This window comes from Histomonas meleagridis, assembly GCF_020186115.1.
Source record: "Histomonas meleagridis strain 2922-C6/04-10x chromosome Unknown contig_44, whole genome shotgun sequence".
Classification (NCBI taxonomy): domain Eukaryota; phylum Parabasalia; order Tritrichomonadida; family Dientamoebidae; genus Histomonas; species Histomonas meleagridis.
This window is the reverse complement of record NW_027150887.1, coordinates 906,837-927,531: the sequence shown is the minus strand read 5'-3', so window position 1 is coordinate 927,531 and position 20,695 is coordinate 906,837. Positions and strand designations below refer to the sequence as shown.

At 31.8% G+C, this 20,695-nt stretch overlaps 8 protein-coding genes across 8 annotated transcripts; 5 read left to right on the top strand and 3 right to left on the bottom strand.

The window, feature by feature from the left end:
* Positions 1-3,449: 3,449 nt before the first annotated feature.
* On the bottom strand, positions 3,450-4,376 carry GO595_006576 (Succinyl-CoA Synthetase subunit; the record flags this gene model as incomplete). Its single annotated transcript, XM_067919944.1, has 1 exon — positions 3,450-4,376. One exon carries the CDS (start codon positions 4,374-4,376, stop codon positions 3,450-3,452), a length of 927 nt encoding a protein of 308 aa, XP_067773454.1.
* Positions 4,377-4,721: 345 nt separating this feature from the next.
* On the top strand, positions 4,722-7,295 carry GO595_006575 (WD-40 repeat-containing protein; the record flags this gene model as incomplete). Its single annotated transcript, XM_067919943.1, has 1 exon — positions 4,722-7,295. One exon carries the CDS (start codon positions 4,722-4,724, stop codon positions 7,293-7,295), a length of 2,574 nt encoding a protein of 857 aa, XP_067773453.1.
* Positions 7,296-7,614: 319 nt separating this feature from the next.
* Positions 7,615-8,541, top strand: GO595_006574 (cell cycle control protein; the record flags this gene model as incomplete). Its single annotated transcript, XM_067919942.1, has 1 exon — positions 7,615-8,541. The coding sequence occupies one exon, from the start codon at positions 7,615-7,617 to the stop codon at positions 8,539-8,541; it is 927 nt and encodes a 308-aa protein (XP_067773452.1).
* A 696-nt stretch (positions 8,542-9,237) lies between these two features.
* Positions 9,238-10,476, top strand: GO595_006573 (C2 domain containing protein; the record flags this gene model as incomplete). The annotated part of the gene is made up of 1 exon (XM_067919941.1): positions 9,238-10,476. The coding sequence occupies one exon, from the start codon at positions 9,238-9,240 to the stop codon at positions 10,474-10,476; it is 1,239 nt and encodes a 412-aa protein (XP_067773451.1).
* A 348-nt stretch (positions 10,477-10,824) lies between these two features.
* GO595_006572 (alpha--mannosyl-glycoprotein beta-2-n) lies at positions 10,825-11,439 on the bottom strand (the record flags this gene model as incomplete). The annotated part of the gene is made up of 1 exon (XM_067919939.1): positions 10,825-11,439. The coding sequence occupies one exon, from the start codon at positions 11,437-11,439 to the stop codon at positions 10,825-10,827; it is 615 nt and encodes a 204-aa protein (XP_067773450.1).
* A 61-nt stretch (positions 11,440-11,500) lies between these two features.
* GO595_006571 (SWI/SNF and RSC complex subunit Ssr3) lies at positions 11,501-12,592 on the top strand (the record flags this gene model as incomplete). Its single annotated transcript, XM_067919938.1, has 1 exon — positions 11,501-12,592. The coding sequence occupies one exon, from the start codon at positions 11,501-11,503 to the stop codon at positions 12,590-12,592; it is 1,092 nt and encodes a 363-aa protein (XP_067773449.1).
* A 1,915-nt stretch (positions 12,593-14,507) lies between these two features.
* GO595_006570 (ABC transporter family protein) lies at positions 14,508-18,662 on the bottom strand (the record flags this gene model as incomplete). Its single annotated transcript, XM_067919937.1, has 2 exons — positions 14,508-16,616; positions 17,760-18,662. 2 exons carry the CDS (start codon positions 18,660-18,662, stop codon positions 14,508-14,510), a joined length of 3,012 nt encoding a protein of 1,003 aa, XP_067773448.1.
* Positions 18,663-19,791: 1,129 nt separating this feature from the next.
* On the top strand, positions 19,792-20,313 carry GO595_006569 (HMG box family protein; the record flags this gene model as incomplete). The annotated part of the gene is made up of 1 exon (XM_067919936.1): positions 19,792-20,313. The coding sequence occupies one exon, from the start codon at positions 19,792-19,794 to the stop codon at positions 20,311-20,313; it is 522 nt and encodes a 173-aa protein (XP_067773447.1).
* Positions 20,314-20,695: the final 382 nt, after the last annotated feature.

Genomic DNA, 20,695 nt, shown 5'->3' with positions numbered 1-20,695 from the left:
GACAATTGCTTATTCATTTACATATTATGAGACGCAAACAAGATCGCTTTCATTATCCATATTTAATTCAACATTTTCTTACATCGAAACGGAATTTCTTTATTATGATTACACAGTTATTATTTATTCAACACATTGCAATTATTTTTCAAATTTCATTACAATGTTTCGCAATCAAATGTACTTACAACTAATTCATTGATTGGAATTGTTTGCGGATCAATTGCATTAGTGTTAATAATTGTTGGAATTGTTATATTCTTAATAAAAAGTAATAACAAAAAAGGAAAATCGACATTACAATTTAAGGATTCAACTACATCAAGTTTAAATCAAATTGAAGATGTCAATACTTTAGTTGAAGATATTGTTAAAGAAGATGAAGACAATTGGCTATGATTTAATTTAAAATAAAAATATATTTTTAAATGATATATTTTTAATTTAAATAAAAACTATGAAATGATTCGCAATGAGAAATATTAATCGATGAACAATTTGTTATTCTCAACTAATGGTAAATCTGTTCCTTAGATTACCACTTTGATATAATTAACAACGAAAACGTCGAATATATTGAACATTGTTTTGATGTAGCATTCTATAGATCAAATAGAATCAGATTATTCATTTACAAAATGATTTGTAGTTTACAATAGAAATATTTCGTTAAGTATTAGATGTTAAATGTAAATGATATCAATCATTAAGTTACTTTACAAAATAAATTAATTAAATGAAAAACATTCATGCCTCAAAACATTATGTATAAAGATAATTAGAATCAATATATTAAGGGTCACCATAAATATAGAAGTAATAAGATATGAAGTTTGTGATATGACTTTATTTACAATTTATTAACATCCAATAATATGTCTTTCTTCTTAATATATCACTTAATTATACATAATATCTCTAATATATTTTGGGATGTGATTAATTTATTCATGTAATTTGTATCACAAAACAAATTAATATAAAACGTTTAAAACGCATTTCTCTTAAAAATCATGAAATTTAATACTATAAAAAGTGCTCAGCAACAACAAGGACACATCATTTTAATCAGCAAACTCAACTCTAACACATCCATTCATTATATTATTTAAAAGTGTCTTTACAAGCATTTAATGTATTATCTTTTATAGGTGTCTTTAAATTTTGAAACAAACAAATTTTAGGTTAAATTGAAAAATTTCAAAAAAGAAACAAAATTTTTACATGTTAACCGTGCGATTTTTAACTTTTGTATTGGCCGATGTGTATTTGGCAAATATGAAAAAGAACCTAAGCAAAGAAGGGCTCACTCATACACACAATGCAGAAGTTCCAGTCTTTGGAATTAAGTATGATAATTTTGATATATTTAACAATAATTCTACTTTCTTTAAAACAAATTTTTTTTGGAATTTTTTGACTGACAGCAAGTGTACGTCAGAAATACTTCAATTCTTTTATGACAAAATTCCAAGCATCATATTTCTCAATTACACAAAAGGAATTCTTTATAACGAGTATGCTTATTGAAAACAACATGTCAACACAACTTTTGGATATGCATTATGGAGATATATCTTTAAACCAGTACGAATTTCTTTCTTTTGCATTGATGCTAAACGATAAAACAGGCCGACCATTTAAATTCAATGCTTATGTTCGTTTAACCGCTATTTTTTCAATCATGATTGTGGTGGTTTATATCAATTTTTTTCAGAAAAAACCGCTGTTTATACAGAAATTTTTATTGACCAACTATGAATTGAAAACAAACGAAAAGGAAAAACATAAAAATGTTTTAATTTTTGTTGTATTTTTCATAAATTCTTTTCAATTATTTTGTAATGATAATTTAACATTAACAATAACAAATTCAAATGATTTTAATGAAATTGATCAATATAAAAACATCACTAAATTTATAAATATCAGTGAAGGAATTTATTCAATTCCAAGTGGTTCATTTACAGAATGGCCTTTAGTTAATTCAGTTAATTTTGGTAATTCAGTATCATCTATTGGAGGTTCAGTGTTTTCGTTATGTTCTAAATTAGAAACGATTATATTTGGAGAAAATGTTACAACAATTGGAGGTTCATCATTTTCATTGTGTTCATCAATCAAAAACATTACAATTCCAAATTCAGTTACAATAATTGGAAATTCAGCGTTTGCATTATGTTCTAATTTAACGATATTAACACTTGGATATGGAATAAGAGAAATTGGTGGTTCAGCATTTGGGAATTGTTATAATCTTCAATGCATTTATTATTATGGAGATTCAGAACCAGAAATTAGCGAAAATGCATTTTCTAATGTTTTTACAAGTGTTATCACATATTCAACATATGTAGGAAGTAAATTTGGAAATTTAGATGTTGCCAAAGAAAACGCAGAAGGAACATGCGAACCACTTCCAACACATTCATTATCAGCATCACATACATTCAGTCGAAGTAACACATATTCTCAGTCAAACACATATTTCAAGTCAAAGACATTCAGATGTAGTAATACATATTCAAAATCAAATACATTTACTGAATCTTTTCAAAATGATTTAACGAAATCTTTCTCATATCTATTAACGATAACATTATCATTCACGCATTCATTTACATATTATGAAATACAAACAAAATCGCTTTCTCTAGTTACAATTAATTCATCGAATGTTTACATTGAAACAGAATTTATATATTATGATTACACAGTTATTATTTATTCAACTTATTATATTTATTATTCGAACTTCTTTACATTTATTCATAATAACGAAATTCAAACAAATGATAATAAAACAACAATTATCATCATAATCGTTTGTGTTATTATTATTATTATTATTATTATAATTTCATTACTAATTATATTATTGATTCGAATTAAAAATAAAAAAGAAGAAATCAATGAAAATGAAATTTCAGAACAACAAAATGATAATAACCAAACTACAAACACATTCACAACAGGAATATCTATTTCAAATATTGAAGAAGATCCTTTTGCAGATGATTTCAAGGAAGAGAAATTCATTGAGCAAATGTAAATAAGATAAATAAACAATAAAATATAGTTTGTTCTAATGTAAATCGTTTTTAGTATGGTTCAACGGCACCTCGTTATTTTCTACCAACTTTAATTTTAGTCTTTAGTATGTTAAAATGTGATAATAAATTTTATTTTTTGTTAATCGTTTATTGTGAAAAGAGATTTGTTTTACTAAAAAAGATACCAAAGGAGCTCATCAAACAAAAGTAAACTGAGGAATCAAACAATAATATCTAGTTGCATGGTTAATTTTATAGCAAGTGAGTTTAAAAATGTTTTTATTTTTTGTTTATTGTGTCAAGAAAACACAAATTTCTTTTTCTGTTCAAAATGATAAAATTAATTATCAGATTTTGAATAGTTACAAAACAAAAAATAGAGATGAGGTAAAGTGTTTAGATGCGGCCCATCTTCTTCATTTCCTCGAAGATAAACTTACCTAAGTTTCCTGGGTGTCTTGAGATGCGTACGCCAGCAGCTTGGAGTGCTTCGTACTTACCTTCAGCGGTACCCTTTCCACCGGAAATGATGGCTCCTGCGTGACCCATACGTTTGCCAGGTGGTGCTGTGGCGCCTGCGATGAAGCTGACAACTGGTTTCTCCTTTGTGAGTTGATTCTTGTGAATCCATTCGGCAGCATCTTCTTCGGATTGACCTCCAATTTCACCAATAAGGATGATGCCTTCAGTGTGTGGGTCTTCAGCAAACCTCTTAACAACATCAACGTGAAGTTGTCCTGCAAATGGATCTCCACCAATACCAACAACTGTGGATTGGCCAAGACCAGCTAATGTTGTAGCATATGAAGCTTCATATGTAAGTGTACCAGAACGAGAAACAATACCAATTTTACCTGGTGTATGAATATTAGTTGGAATGATACCCATCTTGCAATGAGTGCGTGGTTGGATAATACCTGGACAATTTGGACCAATGAGTTCAACTCCCTTTTCTTTGAGAACTTTCTTAACTTTGATCATATCATGTTGTGGAATGTGTTCAGTGATACAAACAACAAGGCCAACACCAGCATTAGCGGCTTCGATCATAGCGGCAGCAGCACCAGAAGCTGGAACAAAGATAAGTGATGCATTAGCATCTGTCTTTTGAACAGCATCCTTAACGGAGGCAAAGACGGGCATTCCGGCAATGATTTGACCTGCCTTCTTTGGGTGAACACCAGCAACAACTTTTGTACCATATTCGCGCATTAAACGTGAGTGGAATTGTCCTTGGTTTCCAATACCTTGAACAACAACACGGGTGTTCTCGTCAACGAAGAGAAGTGGCTTGTGAAGGTTTCTAACTGAGGAAGAAAGCATTGTTTCTTGGATCTGTTAAGTGGCTGACATCATTCAAAATTGAATGGATATAAATGGTTGCGTGAAATGAAAATAAAAAAACAACAAAATTTTCGAGATGAGAAGCAAATGAGTTCAAAACAATTTTAAAGCAACTCAATTCCAGTAAAGCCACAATCTAATCTTTTAATTTGTGAAAAAAAATTTTTATGATAATTCAATAATATGTGAGTCTCGCTTTTTTTGAATTACCAAATGAAGAAAACTCGCCAAAGTTTCAAAAAAAGCTGTGGATGTTTTGGATATATGCTTAATTCTGATTTGTCACATTTTTTGTTTTTGTAATTAAAAAGTGACAATTAATTTATGAATCCAGATTCAACATGGAGAAAGAAATCAAAACATTATTTTAGTAAATGTGATGATGAACAAATCGAAATACTTAAAATAGACAATTTTAAAACACATGTAAAAATTGCAGTTGACTATTCTTTTCCTTTATCATTTTTCGTTGATAATTCAGGTCATTGCTCTCTTTACTCACTAGGAGCAACATTCCAAGATCTTGGCACTACTGATTTACCACTATCACCAAAATCTACTTCACGTCTATCTGAAGAAGCAACAAGCATTTTACATTTTAATAATTTGATTTTTCATTCAAACTCTAAAGGTGTTGTACAATATGAAGTTAATTGTGCTGATGTTGCTCGTGGTCAAAATCTTAATGATTTTATGCAAATGACATACACAGAACAAAAACCACCCATAGATCTTGGTGAGCCTTTAGCAACATTTTATAGTTGTGATGTGCAAATTCCTTCATGGCCATATGGAGCACATTCAGTTATTGAAAGATCAAAACTCAAAGAGAAAGACTTTGAAAAAGCAGAAAAGATTGTTAAAAACTATTATGCAGCACACAAAGAGCAATTTAAAGCCAAATTTATTCATTTTTATGAGCATAAACTTGATGATAAATATCCCGTTTTACCAATGTCAGGACCTATTACATCTGGTGCTCGTCAAATGTCCTTTAATTATCGTAATCCGACAACGTTTCAATCAATTTCTGATTCACAATGGTTTAATTGGGATATCTCAACCCATAAACTTAAAGCCAATGGTAGTGGTGATGGTTTTCAACTTCTTTGTATTGATTCATCTCCTATATATAAAGATGTTATGGCTTTAGGCTCATATGGTGGTAATATTCTTTTACAAGATCTTCGTGCAAAGAAAACCATCAAAACTTTTCAATCATCATTTATTCATCCCATTTCGAACATCAAGTTTTCTTCTATCATTCAGCCCTTATTAGCTACCTCATCCGATGACTTTGTCATCAAGCTTTGGGACCTTCGGGGTGCATGCGAAAAACCGTTTCTTGAGCTTAACGGTCACACGAATGAAATCACTTCATTACAATTTTCCAATCATCGTTGTGACTTTTTATTTTCATCAAGTATTGATTCTACCATCCGTATCTGGAACATTAACAATCAATGTCCACCACATCATTGTCTTCAAACCATTAATCCATCTAATTCACCTGTTATGACATTAGTTTCCGGGTGTAATCGAATTGATTCATTTTACTTTTCATGTGTTGATGGGTCGACAGGTGTTTGTAAATTAAAGGAGAAATTCTTTGAACCAGTTATTCCACATCGATTAGATTCATCATTTGGTCGAGAATGTGAAAAACTTTTATATTTCAGACAAAACCAACAATTATTTACGGCCATAATACAAGATGTCCATGGAGTGTTAGAGCGTAAAGATGATGTTACGTCATCATTTCCATTATTAGAGTTAACCACCAACAAAAACTTTGATTTATCACATGGCTTTAGTGACACTCCGATTGAAGAAGTTATCTCTTTTTTTTCATATTTTTTATCATCCGCTGTACCTAATTCATTAATACAAGCGCCTGAATCATCACAATTATCCGATGTTAAACGATTTACATTATTTGCTAAAGTATTAAGCGGAATCCAAAAGAATGATGCAACAATATTACGATCACAAAAGCGTAATATATTAGCTGCGTTAGATGCATTTTCACGCGAAGATGTCTTAAACATAGTAATGGTATTAGCTTCGTCATCATTTGAAGATGCATTAGAAGTTGGTAATACTTATTTACATTTATTAATTCGTAACAAAAAATTGGACAAGTTTTTAGATGTCGGATATTTCTTATTATATCCAACAATTTTTGATGATCCAAAAGAATCATTTAAAGTATTATCCAAAATAGATCATAATGCACGTACAAGACTTCGATCCAATTTAAATAATGGGCAAAAGATCACGCAAGAAATCACTGATTATGTTGCGATATTATCAACGGCTGCAAATGATGAAGAAAATTCATTTCAAACAATGTTCGATACACTTAAGAAACATGACTCATTTTTATCAATGTTTTTATTCCGTACGTATTTGGACGTTTGTTTATACTTACAACAATGGTCAAATTGTTTCATCCTCGCAACACAAACTGCAAAGTTCGTCGACGGATTCCCAATGAAAGATATAATATATAATTGGCTCGATAATGAATTCGATAAGCGATTTTCACATAACATTTCATCCGTTTTGACAAGTGATAGTATTGATCCTGCGTCATACATTAGAGCAATTAGCGAAGTGATTGTAATATCTGCGTACGTACAAGACTCAACAGAGATATGCACAAATACAATTAATAGCTTCTTGAAAATTATTAACGATATATTAAAGAGATTGTTGGAAGACGGTGGATCGCAAAAGTCATTGAAGTTGCCGCCCGCAAAATTGGCGCTCGCAATAAAGGCTTCAATCGATAAATATGAAAGAGCAATGCCACAACAATCAAAGCAAAATAAGTTGCTGAGCGCAACAATGACGTTAATAACAAATATAATTAATTCATCAACAATTACAGCGTAAGAAATGTTTCGTTTCATGTAGTAAAAAATTTAAATTTGTTTCTTTAGAAATGTTTTTAAACTTAATTGAGGTGAAATGTTTTTGCTTTTGGATGAGAAATACGTTCAAATAAGCATAAAATTGAATCAAAACATAGTTTCAAATTTGTTAGAGCTCCAAATGGCAGGCTATTGATAAAATCATGAATGATATTTGTCTTCGAAGATTTTTCTTTAAACTTCTGTCTTGATCCCATTCAAAAATTGTTGGTTTATGAAGTAAACAATTCAATTTTTTCTTGGGATTTTATTTTAAAAAGAATTCTGGTCGGCCAAGCGGAATGATCCAAGAGGAAGAAGCAAACCAACCTCAAACATTCCGTCAGAAATTTGAAGAACAAACACTACCATCATGGCGACCAATCCTTACACCAAAACGTGCTGTAATTTTGTTTTTTGTTCTTGGAGTTATTTTATTCATAATTGGGATAATATATTATCTTGAACACAAAAAAATACATTATGTCGATGTACGCTACGATGATATATGTCCAGTTACAAAATTAATATGTACTGTTCCAATAAACATTGATTCAGACATGAAAGGAGATTTACATTTACAATACAAGCTTACTAAATTCCATCAAAATCACAGGCGCTTTAGTTATTCTAAGGTTAGTTCACAACTCGCAGGCGATTATGTATCATACCAAGATATGGAATCATGTGCGCCATATCGTTCAATAAATGGAAGCACCAATGAATCGGATTTCATTCTTCCATGTGGTATGTATGCACTCTCTGTCTTTAATGACACTTTTGTATTCACAAATGATTCAACATTTTTCAAAGAAGACATAATTACTCTTCAAGCAGAAAAACTCCTCTTCAAGCCTCTTTCAGAAGGATATGTAACTGGCTTAAAATGGCTTGAGGATAACCAACTTTTCCCAGGAAATCAAACAGATCCACACTTCATCGTTTGGATGCGTACATCTTCTTTCTCAAATGTTGTTAAGGATTACGGAATTTGCAAAGATTGCGAACTTAAAGAAGGAAAATATGAAATACAAATTCAATCAAATTATCCGACAGAAAGTTTTGGTGGCGAAAAACATATAATCATTACGGAGTCATCAGTTTTGCAACAGAGTGTACTGTTTCTGCCGCTTGTTTTCATGGTATCAGGTGCATTTCTGGTGTTTTTAGCTGCTTTCTTCCTTGTTTTGATAATGCTTAACTTGAGGAGTTATGCTGTTTTGAGGTAATAAATGTTTGTTAGGTCAAATAGATAAATAAACATATAAAAGTGCGCATTTTTATTCATAAATGTTTGTGAAACTTACTGGGAGAGAAAGAAATGATTCTTTATTAATGAAAACAAAAATTGTTTCAACAAAATTGTTTTTGTACATTAATAATAATTATTTTTAGATCAATTACAAAATTTTCATACTTTAATGTTGAATTATTGCATTGTCAAATGAAAAATTAAATTGTAAATGTCACATTTAATCATAGTAACATTTATTTGATATGCATGTTTTCAACAATTTGTAATTAAATGAAATAAATCTGCAAATTAATTCAACAATCTGAATAAAAAACATCCTATCATAGGTTAACGCTTAATAGATTGCAAAAATCATTTCTCGTCCGAACAATATTCGAACCAGTAATTTTTTGGGTGGTCGATATTCCTTGAAAAATTATTTGAACGCTGGTGTCATAAATAAATTTGAACTAAAATATATTCAATTTATTGAAAAAGCAAACGAAGATCTCTTTGAAATTTTCCCAAAAAAAGTAAATTGAATTGCGTTGGCAAATTCACCACTACAGTCAGCTCTCCAACCGCCAAATTTTGAATCATGTATAATCGGTAAGTGCCCGACCACTCATTTACTTTTTCAGAACAAATCGAACTGTTTGACATGGCTTAAATTTTCATCTCACTTAATTCAATGCCAAGAAGCTCATTGTCAAAGGTTGATCTTCAATACCAAACACGTCAAGTTACAGTGTTCTCACGTTGGGTTGCCAATATCCTTAAAGAGAGAAATATTAATTTCAAGGACATCACAACAGAATTCCATGATGGTGTTAACCTTGTCAACTTAGTTGAACTCCTCACTGGTGAGAAGCTTAAAGCAAAGTGGTCTCGCCAACCAACAAGAGACATTCAAATGCTTGAAAATTGCAACCTTGCTGTAAAGCACATCGAAGATGAAGGTGTCAAGCTTGTTAACATCTCAGGTAGAGATATTTTCGAAGGTGACATCAAGCTTACACTTGGTTTTGTTTGGATTCTCATCATGAAATACAACATCTCAAAAGTTGCAGGTACAACAAGTTCTGATTCTGATGATGATGAAGAACCACCTGTTGTTGAGCGCAGTATTGACCTTGATCTTGAAGGTGAAGAAGCTCCAAAGCCACAATCCCAACCAAAGCCAAAGCCAGCCAACAATGTTCTTCAACAACTCATTGCCTGGTGCAAGAAGCAAGTTGCAGGCTATCCAGCCGCTGCTCCATTTGAAGATTATCCAATCTCCATCTGCGCACTTGTTCATTCCTTCAGACCAGACTGTGTTGACTACGACTCACTTAACCCAGAAGAGACCGAAAAGAATGCCGCAATTGCTCTTCAAGCATGTGAAAAGGCCGGTGTTCCAGTATATCTTGATCCAGAAGATCTTTATGGCAATGTCGATGACAAGCTCTTATACACACAACTTGCCGCCCTCAAGCAAGACCTTTGCTACGCCCCAATTTCCGGAAAGCCGTTCATGCTCACAATGACCGTCGATGGCAAGAAACTTGCTTTAAGGTTAACTGACGAACTTTACCTTAACTCCGCTGGTTACAAGTTCGAACTTGCGCAACCAAACCGCGACGACATTGCTCAGAAGTTTGTTTTCGGTGATGGCGATGACATCACAATTGTCAGAGCATTGTCAAGAGAAGGTTGGGTGTTCGATGTTGCTAATGCCGATGACCTCGACCCACCTGAAGGCACTCCATTTTACGTGTTTTATGTTCACGGACGACATAACCAAAGATTCACATATAAGAATAAGCGCGTTGTAGCAGTACAAAACGATCATGCAGTCACTTACGTGGGCGGAGAAAACCCATTCGTTATGATGAAGCAATCAAGCGAACTTAAGAAACAACAAGAATTCAGAATCACATATCTCTAAGCCTCATAAATACATTTTTCTGAATAATTATTTCTTCAACGTGCCAAATCCAATTCAAAATATGGTTGAGCTAATGAATTAAAATGCTTTTTAAGGCTTACGGAAAATTATATTTTGTATCAATGTGTGTTAAATTGAATATTCAATGAATCAATACAAAATTCAGTGATTATTTTATCGTAATATTCTGAAATAGATTTATCGTTATATCGAAAAGAAGGGGTTCGTGAGCAAAAAATATCTGTGCACAGGAAAAAAAAGTTATGCGTTTGTTGATAAAAATGATATTTTAAAATTGTTTATCAAAAGAGGAAATTGAGATATGATAAGGATATCAAAATGAATACATTATTCAATTGCTTCGATGATTTTCCAAACTTGCTTCGCATAAGAAGGATTAATGCTTTCAATTTTTGCAAGCTTGGATTCAAGTATTTTGGTTTTTTTCTGCAACTCTGTTCTTGCTTTGTTGAATCTGTGTTGAACTTCAGCTTTGGTGAATTCATCAGATGACCTAACAAAGTTAAGCTTGAAAATCACAACTTTCCTAAGCCTTAATGTTTGTATGAAGGAGATAGTTCCGTCTAATGTATTTTCATCAAATGTAAAAATAATTTCGGCTTCTTTTGGGCTTTTGACACTTAGCTCAAGGAGTTCGATTACTGATTTTGGAAACTGTTCAAAATCAATGAGTAACGAATTTTCTTTTTTAATTTCTTTAAATTTATCAGGTGTAATAATACATTCGACGCAAAAACAAATGTTGTTATCATCAATCATTTCAATGCAAATTTCTTCTGTTGCACCTTCTTCATCTTGCTTTTTTAAGATTTTTAATCTAATAATACGCTTTTCTTTTGAATTAAAATTAATAATTACTTCTCGATCAAAAAGGGTATCATAATCACCGAGTACACTTTGTTCAAAAGATAAATTTGATGAAACGTCTGTTCCTGTTTCCATTTTTTAGTGGATGAGTAACAATAAACGGTCGAAAAGCCGTTTAAAACTTTTCAATTCACAAATGGAAGCTAAACTCGCTCTTCTCTCCAAACCATGTAGTATTGATGATGAAAAAGCTAAAAGTGAAGTCCACTCTCTTAGTGAAGAATGTCAAAAACAAGGTTATTATATATCTTTACTTCAATTTCTTAAGGATCGTTTTTCTTTAGAAAAGAATTCTTTTAACAACATAAAAAAATTAGACAAAGAGCCGCTTTCAGTTTTAGTATCATCAAAGGTTGAGCCATTTGTTGGGAATTCTTTTCGTTTTTTTATCACGATGTTTCATCAAAAATGTTCAAATATTCTTTCATCATACTTTGATAAGATTTCAATTGATTTGGGTCTAGATCATTTTGAATGGAATAGAAGTCCAGAATGTTTAGAAATAGATGGCCTTGAATATATAATCAATTCTCCATCATTTCCACTCACTTATACATGTGTACTCTATCCCAGTTTCCCACTTACCTATTACTCGGTTTCTGATGAACTCAAACCCGTTGTTGGATTTTCAGCAGAATCTTTTGCTAAAATCGTTCTAACTGTTAGTGATTACATAGCATCTCATTCGCTCATTGATGATGGGATCATTCATTGCGATGATTGTCTTCGTAATGCATTTCAAGCTGATGAAATCTCACTTGGCCAACTTCCCAACCTCGTTCGCCAGAACCTTCTTCCTCTTCAGCCCGTCAGGCTCACATTCAACTTCTCCCAACAGAATCCAAGGCATAATGTGTTTTTGACATTACCCGATCTGATCGATTTGGCAACTCCGATCCAACCTCTCCTTAATCCTGAGCTAAATACGTCTCTAGCGAAGGCACTGACCCAAATGGAATACATAGAATTACTTTCGGCGGTTGCGCGAAATCCATTCGAAGCGATCGAGGCGGAAATCGCCGGCCACGCGACGCTATGCGAACTGTCCGACGAGAATAACAGTAAAGGGCCGAGCGCTAGCGTGGAAGAATTGAACGCCGCAAGGAGATCAACGCCGTTCTATTGGCAATCGTGGGTGGCAGACCATGCGCCGAAGTATCTCGAAGAGAATAAATTAATACACGAAAGGTATCTGAAGCCGCAGAAGCCAAGAAATAGGAAAAAGTGAAATATTTATTATGAATAAATGTAATATTTGTTTTAATTTAGAAATGATTTTTGATTAATTAAATCTTTAAAAGTAAAACATTCGTTTAGATGGAGTTTTGATAATAAAAAAAAAAAAATGAAATTATTAATAATACAATTGTGATTATTTTGTGCTTTTTATTTTCGATATCAAAACTTGGTAATGTTGAATCTCTTTTTTATTGATATTCGATTTTTGTCGTTTGTTCATTAAAAAGACCAAACAGGTTTTTCGTTTAAGTTCAATTTTCGTGTATTGATTATCATATTTATGTTTTATTTGGCATTTTATCTGTGGGAAAAGGATTACAAACATTTCATTAAAATATATGATTTCTATTCTTGTGTTGATTTGTTATGTTATGATGTTCTCTCTTTGGTCGGGTTGGATTTATTGTATTAGGAATTCTGAAAGCGTGGACCATCAATTAAAGTTATCCAAAATAAAATATATTATGTTTTTCATATTTTTAGATGTATATACTCAATTTTTCATGAAAATGATTTATGAGAAGTCAAAAACGAATTATCTAATCGTTTTTCCAAATTTTTTGTTAACATCTATTATGTTAAATATTTATAAGATATATATAATTTTGCACAAGTATAAAATGCTTTATCAGTTGTTAATGTTGATCCTTCAAATTGCATCATAAATTCAAATATCCCCAAAAGTTTTGATGGCAATGATTGGTTGTCCTCCGAAATTAAATCTGTTATAGAACATTAACAAAATGAGATAAATCCAACTCATGTATACTAGCAAATAGCAACAAAATTCACTAAACACATCTAAACGACTTCAAATTCAACAATGTTTTACTTATAGTTCTTCAAAGACCTCCACAAGTTCTTCAATTTATAGGATTCTTTAGCATATTTTCAACATTGCTGAAGAAGTTGAACAGCATTTCACTGATTTTGTCCCCCACATCAAATAATATGTACAATTACCAAAGAGCATTGTCTGTGCTTGAGGCGAAGAAACATTTTTGAAGAAATTAATTATGGTACACAGACATCTAACTTATGTAAACAGACTTGTACTGTCTGCACTTAAAATAATATAAATTCGTTATGTTTTTGAAATAAATAATGGTTTTATAATTTTATATGTAACAAAATGAAATTTATATTAAGAATTTATTGGTAATGTATCTCCAAGATCAATAGTTTATTCATTGAGATTTTCCTTGTCCTCCTTAAGTAATTTTATGATTTCACTATAACTATTTACATTTGCATAATGAAATGTTTTTCTTCCTTTCGTGTAAGTAATAATTACACTATTTCAGTGGAACCATATATAGATGCTCTAATCAATGCTGTTTCGAATAAATTACTTTGTTTTTAAATTTCAATTTTGAACCCAAAATAATATTAAAAATCTCTAAATACAAGTTGTTATTACATTGTGCATTGACATTGATTTCTTAATGTTTAAGTCTCACAATTTCATCATTGCCACCTGAAGCTGCATAAATAAGTGCTGTTTTAAATATTTTGAATCAATTCCAAATACCACATTAAAACATAAATTAATATAATAAAAATTAAATAAAGCATACAAATATCTTTGACGTTTTCATCAATTCCTTCCATTTCAACAAATAATTTAACTAATTCAATGTTATTCTTTTTAATTAAATAAATAGTTGCTCCCATAAGTATTTTAAATAAATTCCAAATATCATTTTAAAATATTAAATCATCCAAACGAATATTAAATTAAGCAAATCAACATTTTAGCATTAATATCATCAAATGATCAATAAGAAATTTAACTACTTCAAAGTATTATTTTAATTAGTTCCACAGTTCCATTTTAAAGATTTACACGTATTTAACTATTGATAAAGTAAAATCACATTTAAAAGAAAATCAATTTATTTTATTTAATCTGATGTTGATGATTCTAAATCTGAGATTTCTTCTGAGGAAGTTTCTGATGATGATGACTCTGAAGATGATTCTGAAGAAGATTCACTTTTTTGGTTCTTCTTTGGAGCTTGTTTTTGGTTCTTCTTTGGTGATTTCTTTTCGTCCTTCTTTGGCTGTTGTTTCTTCTTTGGCTCTTCCTTAACTTTACCCTCTTTCTCCAATTCCTTTTCTCTCTTCTTTTGTTCCTCAGTTGCCTTCTTCACGTCTTCTTCTGTTAATTGTCTTCTTACCAAGTTAAAGTAGTATCCGCCCTTCTTCACCAATTCGTCATGTTTACCTTGCTCTTTAATTTCACCAGTATCGAACACGTAAATGATATCGGCGTTTCTAATGGTACTAAGTCTATGTGCGACGATGACAGATGTTCTTCCTTCCATAACCTTATCTAATGCATATTGTACTTTCTTTTCAGAAGCAGCATCGAGTGCAGATGTAGCTTCATCAGTAATAAGAATGACTGGGTTCTTAACAACAGCTCTTGCAATGGCAATACGTTGTCTTTGACCACCAGATAATGCGCCACCTTTTTCACCGACCATTTGATCGAATTTATTATCAAGTTTCTCAATGAATTTCAGAGCATTTGCAACTTCTGCGGCGGCATATACTTCTTCATCAGAGACATCTGGCGCACCATATTTGATGTTTTCTTTGACTGACAATTGGAAAAGTGTTGGCTCTTGTTGTACAAGTCCAATCTTACGATGTAACCAACGTGGATCTAATGAACGAATATCATGTCCATCAAGAAGAATTGTTCCTTCTTCAACATCATAAAATCGTTCAAGTAATTGTACACATGTTGATTTACCTGAACCTGAATGTCCTACTAATGCACCCATTTGGTTTGCCTTGATAACAAATGAAACATTACGTAATACATATATATCACGTGTCGGATACTTGAAGGAAACATTCATGAACTCAATCCTTCCTTTGAAGTCTTCGATTTGTTCACCTCCTTCAAATGGAATTTCTGGTTCGCGGTTGGTAAGATTAAGAATACGTGCTCCGGAGACAATGGCCTTTTGTTCACCTTGAAGTGAGCCTTGGAGTTGAATCATACCCATGCAGCCCATCATTGTGAAACCGAAAACAGAGAAAAGATTACCAACTTCCATTTCGCCATCGGCAACAAGATGTGCGCCCCAATAAAGGTTACCAATACATGCGGCCCAAACTGTAACCATAATAAGTGTAATAAGAAGAACAATGATGAGACCCATCATACGTTCATTATGACGTGCGGCATAAACTTTCTCGGAAAATCGTTCGTATTCCTTTTGCTCACGACGTGCTGCTTTGACAGTACGCATTGAACCAAGAACTTCATCGGCAATTGTCATTGAATTTGCAACATGACCAAAACGAATCGTGGATTGTTTGATCATACATGGAATAAGAATGGCTGTGAAAATGAAAATAACTGGAACTGTGGCAAGTGCAACTAAGGCAAGTTTCCATGAATAAACAAATGATAAAATGATACCCATCAAGAATTGGGCAATACTTTGTACTTGCATACCTTTTGTTTGACCAAATGCTTGTTCGACTGTTTGTGAATCTTCGTTAAGTAAGGCTAAAATGTTACCAATTGATCTAACATCGAAAAGGCAAACTTCACTTTGCATAAGCTTGGAAAAGAGATTTCTCTTAAGATGGGTTGAAATGTAGTTACCTACACGAATCCATAATAATGAATCTGCAAACTTACAAATGCCACTGACAATTGCAATAATAACCAAGTAAATTGCTTGTGTTGAAATTGTATCGAGGGGATCAATTGCAGCTGCATAATACATTGCAAGAGCTGTAATCATATCACCAAATACAAAATACATTAAAATTGGAACTGCGCCCATAATGAATGATGGGAACACAGCAACTATGGCCATCCAGTTATGGAAAAGATAGCCATAAATTTGGGCCCTCGCCCTTTTCTTCTCTGAATCGGTAACTTCTCGTGAATCTGATGACTTTGAATATGAACTGAGTTCTCGACCTTTGCCTGAATACTCAGAAGAATGTCTTTGAGTCGCGGACATGAAAATAATGAAGCTTCCCTGCCCGAACAACCTTTCATTGAATTATTGAGATACGATCTTTTCTCAAAAACTTCGTAAAGTTTTCAAAAAAGGTTTCTTTTTTGGGCGTAAGAACGATCAGGGTGACGACCAGAGATCATTCAAAATTTAAAAGTGACTAAAAATGTGTGATCTTTTCTAAAAAATTATCCGCCGTTTAAAAAACAGCCAGAAAAAGTTGTGCAAAACAACAAAAATACGTTATCTTCCGGTGGCATCTTCCGGTTGCATTTTCAGAAGCAAAGCAAATAGAAAAGAAAATATCGCACAATAACACGTAAAACCTTCCGAACATGATAGTAGTATCAATGAATATTTTAAATTTAAAATTATTACATAATATATAATGAAAAATTAAATCAAGGTTAACCTGTATGCCACAGAATCTTTGCGGCCTTTTATATTATTTTATTTTTAATGAATTTCGTTTGTTTGGAAAAGATAAATCAATTACAAACGTAATGGAAATTTGTTCATTTAATTTAGATCTGGCCAACATACTACACTGTAAGGCACTATAATTTTTTTGAAAATAATGAATGGATAAATAATTTTCAATCAAAAATATTGAAAACCTACAAAAACCTGAATCCAACGCACTTTAGTTTTTTGTCAAAATACCATATATTTTATAAAATTTAATTCAAATATTATTCATTATTGTAAACAAATGTTCTTTTGTGCTTCAAATATAAACTCTTATTCCCAGTGAAACATTTTTATGTTTCCAAAATATGTGAACTAAAGAGTTCATTATTAAAACGATTATTAAAGTTAAATAAAACACTAACTAAACAAGTATAACATTCTGTTTTTTATTTATCCTGAAATAACTTTATTGATTTCACTGATATAAAAAGAAATCCGAAAGCAACAAAAATATATTTCATACTAACTTTAATAATTTAATTTCGCGGTTTTCACATAACCTTAAAAGAAAAGTTTTCTAAACCTTTCAAGTGTTGGTATTTTATGGCTTGCCTCCCACATTTTATTTGCGTACACCAAAATATTTTTGATATTTAATCCCTCCATGTTTTGCAGGTTCTGCAAAGTCTTTTGGTAATTTTTCCTTTGTATTTTGTTCTGCACAAGCAGCTCCTTTAAATGCCCCAATCCGACGTAATACACAAAGTCCATTAACTCGTCAAAGTGCGCAAATAAGTCGTCCCAAATCAGTAGTAATGTAGAGAAGTCATGTTCTTGCGAGAACAAAAGATTAAACCATCGGTAGCAATATAACACAGGATGTATGTCGAGCTCTTTTATGATCTGAGCAACTTCAGGAAGATTTTTTTGGACAAGCTCAGAGAATTCACTAAGCCGGTGCATGATGATAGACGACTTGTCTGCTGTGGTGTAGAATTCGTTGAGTCGAGTTTGCGTTAAAAGAACTTGGAAACATTCAAATGATAATGCTTCGACTAAATCAATGTCATTGTTAAATAAACTAATGGCGGAATTAAAGACATAATAAAATGGTGGAAGAATTTCGTTGTAACCTTGCATATAACCAAGGCCTTTATTAAGTGATGAAAATACATATAATATACGCTCAAGACGTCGAGAATCACCTGCAAATTGATACATGGCATCATCAGCTGGGGATACTTTTTCGCCTTCTTTCAGTGGAATTGGTGAAGGTTTGAAACAAAATATCGATTTGCCGGTACGAACTATGTCGCCATGTATAATACCCATTAGGCTCTTGGATTCAACTGGAAGTGATTCGTAATTGATTTGACCAGGAATGTTAAGAGTATGCCAATTAGAAAGATTATGAAGTGAAACAAAATCCCAATATGTTTTCTTTATATTTTGATATGTGGACACCCATTTCGTGGGATCGTTTGGATAAACGTGAAGAAGAGCAAGCCATGCAAGAGCACGATCTTCTGGTGGATACTCATCAAAAGAACAGGCTGCATATTCGCGTATTTTTTCAATATCAATGGATGACTCACGACCGTAACTTGGTGTAACAAGTGGAAGAATTGTGAATTCTACTTCTTTTGTTTTATCCATTGTATTGCAATAAAATAGCTTCTGGATTCAATTGATAAAAAAGTGACACGCGAATTGAATGCTTGTAAATATCCGATGGGTATCGTCAAGCTCGCAAAGAAGAAATTTTTATGCAATCGAACCGTTGGAAGGAATCATGTTGTGCTTTGTTTTAGATTATCCTTACATGTTTTTCTTTTTCGGATAGAAATGTTGGATTCATTCTCATTAGAAAAAATAAGTAAATTTTCATAGTGTTTTGAAAGATAAACATAAAAATTATTGTTATATTAAGACATCTCTAATATATCTTAAAATTAAAACTTACAAACAATTCTCATGTTTTCACAACTAGAGTAGCTGGAAAAACCCCTTTGAATCGAATAACTATATAGCATCAAAACTGGCGAAAAATCCTTTGTAGCTTATTTGTATAATTTCCATTTTAATCAAAGCTTTTTACAAATAAAAGTACCTGGTTCAATTTTTTTTTTTTTTTTTTCGAAATAAAAACAAAAATTATTAAAAACACAATATTTTTGATTTTTTAGAATAAAGGTAATTAATTGATTGTATGCATTTAATAAAATACTCAATTGTAATTGTATAAAATGATCTTTTTTGTTCCACAGTAAAACAGGGCACCTAGATGGGTCCCTCAGGTCAGGGACCCCTGGGAGGCTTAGTAAAAAGCAGATTTTACAATTTTTTCTTATTTGTTGCAACTTTATCATGATAAGATTGTTTTATTAAATCGATTTCCCATCTGATAAATGAACAGAAAGCTTTGGAATCTGTGATCTTATTATTCTCTTCTCACAAGATTCAATCTCTTTCTCACAAGAAATTGAATAGACTCATAGAAAATATTCACAATATATGTATTATGACGATCGTCATATGCTTTTATTACTTTTTGTGAAATTTACTCCAGTTTTTCATAGAGGGACCCTTAAAGGGGTTTTCCCGGTACTCTACATTTATCGTTTGCTTTTTGAGCAAGCGCTTTTCTATGAAACCGTTACAACATTCTATTGGCGCCAGAATCAAACCGAAAAAAAAATTCAATAGGAATGAAAAACCTCTAAAATCATGTCAGCCCTATTTTCTGTGGAAATATTTTCTGCCAATAAAGTCATCCTACAGAAGAATGGAATACAAGGACGAACTTTCTCTAGTTCTTGGAGAACAAAAGAAACAAAAACGTCCACCAAATGGATATATTTTGTACTGCTTGGAAAAGAGAACTGAACTTCGGGGTTTACACCCAGATCTTCCAAATGTTCAAATTTCTAGAATGTTGGGAGATAATTGGAAAGCCCTTGATGAATCAGAGCGGAGGCCTTACAAAGAAAAAGCTAAAGCTCTGCAGGCAGATTTCAAGCAGAAATGTCCTGATTATAAATATGAAAAAGCTAGAGAAAGAAGGTTGGCACAAGAAATGGCTATTCAAAACAGAAACCAAGCTCATTCCAATGAAATACTCCAATCCGATTTGGAAACATTGTTGAGCTTTATGAAAGCAAGTAATTATTTTCAACAAAACCAACAGACTCAGCCAGTGCAAAATGTTTCTGTGCCTGGTATGAGTACGGGTCTTTCTGAACCTCAGTATAATATGACCAATGATTTTCATCCTTTTGGTCAAATTGATTTTTTTGACCAACGGTAATCCTTTTGTTTTAAATTTAATAAAAGTAATGACATAAGGGAAGATTTACTATTTTTAATATAATAGTAGTAATAAATAATTTATTGTATATTATATAGAATTTTTATTTTTAGATAAAGTTCTTTAAATAATTTTATTTTTCTTATATAAATAGCTGAAAGGATTTGACTTAAAATAAATAAGTTGTGCATTCTTCATTTTGAGGATTCAAGAAAGTTAAAATGAAATATTTCTTCTGAATTTTAATTGTGGGTATGCTTCTATATAAAACAAAAAAAAAAAAAAAAAGAATTTATGAAAATATATTTGATATAATTTTAAAGCTATTAATATCTTCTGTGATTATATTGTATTGAAAATTTAAAATTATTTTTAATTATTT